This window comes from Octopus bimaculoides, chromosome 14 (genome assembly GCF_001194135.2).
Source record: "Octopus bimaculoides isolate UCB-OBI-ISO-001 chromosome 14, ASM119413v2, whole genome shotgun sequence".
Lineage (NCBI taxonomy): Eukaryota > Metazoa > Mollusca > Cephalopoda > Octopoda > Octopodidae > Octopus > Octopus bimaculoides.
Window position 1 is genome coordinate 7,561,815 of NC_068994.1, and position 1,945 is coordinate 7,563,759.

Below are 1,945 nucleotides of genomic sequence, written 5' to 3' on the forward strand. Positions count from 1 at the left end.
TTCCATGACAACTGCTTCCAAGAATGGTGAAGACATTCCAAGCCTACTTACCGCCCAAGTGCCATCGCACATACAGCTGTGTGCATTGCCGTGCACATCTTGCTAACCATGATGAACTCATTTCCAAGGTAACTAACTCCTCCTTCGCCTTCTCTTCCATATTCTTCTTTTCTTCCCTTTCTCTTTAATTTTCTTTCTCTCTTCTTCATCTTCCTTCTTCACCTGTTTTCTTCTTTGTCTCCTCTAAGTGTGTGACTCCTTCAAATGTTTCCTTGTCTTGCTTCTGTTGTGTTTTTCTGTTTTTCTTTGTATTTTGTCAACTTTTTTTTTTTTTTCTTATGTCCACTTTATCCTCCTATTTTCTTCTCTTCATGACTGTTCATTTTGTCTTGTCCTTTCTTTTATCCAATTTTGTATCCATCTGACCATTTGTGTATCCTTCTGTCCATTTGTGTATCCTTCTGTCCATTTGTGTGTCCTTCTGTCCATTTGAGTCTCCTGTCCATTTGTGTAACCTTCTGTCCATCCGTGTGTCCTTCTGTCCATTTGTGTATCCTTTTGTCCATTTAAGTAACCTGTCCATTTGTGTGTCTCTTCCCCGCCCCGTCCATTTGTGTCTCCCTGTTTACTTTGTCCACTTCTGTCATCTTTGTCTTCTGCCCACTATGTTTCCTTTTGTCTTCTGTGTCTCCTGTCCACCATGTCTCCTTATGTCCACCTGTCCCACCTTATGTCTCCCTTTGTCTTCTATGTCTCTTGTCCACCATATTCCCTTGTGTCCACCATGTCTCCCTTTGTCTTCTATGTCTCCTCCTTTCCACCATGTCCCCTTATATCTTATTTTCCTCTCTACTTTGTCTTCCTTTGTTTACTTGCTTTTCTTTTACGTTTGTCTCTCCTTTGCTTTCTTTTGTCCTTTCTTTCCTTTGTTCTCCCTCATATCCACTTGTCTCTACTTCTTCCCATCCCAAGGTGCCATGCAGTGGGACTGAACCTGGAACCGTGTGGCTAGGAAGCAAGCATCTTACCAAACAATCACGCCTGCCCCTACACACACACACACACATATATATATATATATATCTTAATTTTTAGAAGGAAAAGGTTGATATGAAATTTTGGCTTGCTCACTGTCAGATGTCCAATGACAGCAAGCAAGATGAAACTTCGAAGTTACTGTCAACCTCTTCCACATAAAATTAATAAATATGAACTTTACGTGTACATAGGCATGTGTATGTGTGCATATGTGTGTGTGTGTGTCTGTGGGTTTGTCTCCCTCTGTACTTTGCTGAAAATCAGTGACGCAGAAGTGAAGACGATGATAGCAAATCATCTGCTGTCCTTCATCTCATCTTTTCTCTTGTTTCTTTTACAGTCTTTCCAAGGAAGTTTAGGACGTGCCTACCTCTTCAACTCTGTGTGAGTATTACTTCATTTCATTCTTTTTTTATTTTTTTACATCCATTTTTTTTCTATTCCATGCCCGCATGCATTAAATGAATGTACTACTGAGATTTTGTTTTACAGTTGGATGCCCTTCCTTTCACTAACCTTTACTTGTTTTTCAAGTAAAGAAGGAACCTCTTGTGCCACATGTCTTCAAAGGCAGATCCCCTGAAGATGATTTGTTATCATCGTCTTCACTTCTGCTTCACTGATGTCTGTGTGTATATTTGCAAACAGAAAGAAGGCAAAGACTAAAGATTTTCAGACAAAGGATATTCTTTTCTACTCTAAGCACAAGGCCCGAAATTTGGGGGGAGGCGGGGCCTGTCGATTAGATTCACACCAATACGCAACTGGTACTTAATTTATCTACCGCGTAAAGATGAAAAGTAAAGATGACCTCGGCGGAATTTGCAATGAATATTTAAGTATAATCTCATTCCAGGGTGAAAAACTAGAGGTAGTCGATAGCTTCCGCTATCTGGGCGACCAAGTT

At 40.3% G+C, this 1,945-nt stretch overlaps 1 protein-coding gene across 1 annotated transcript in view; it reads left to right on the forward strand.

The window, feature by feature from the left end:
- LOC106875035 (protein yippee-like 1) overlaps positions 1-1,945 on the forward strand; it is a 7,697-nt gene continuing 5,752 nt past the window's right edge. The window contains exons 1-2 of the mRNA XM_014922991.2: positions 1-128; positions 1,379-1,422. Of these exons, the coding sequence (XP_014778477.1) occupies positions 24-128; positions 1,379-1,422 (149 nt within the window). The 5' untranslated portion in view covers positions 1-23. The remainder of the gene's footprint in view (positions 129-1,378; positions 1,423-1,945) is intronic.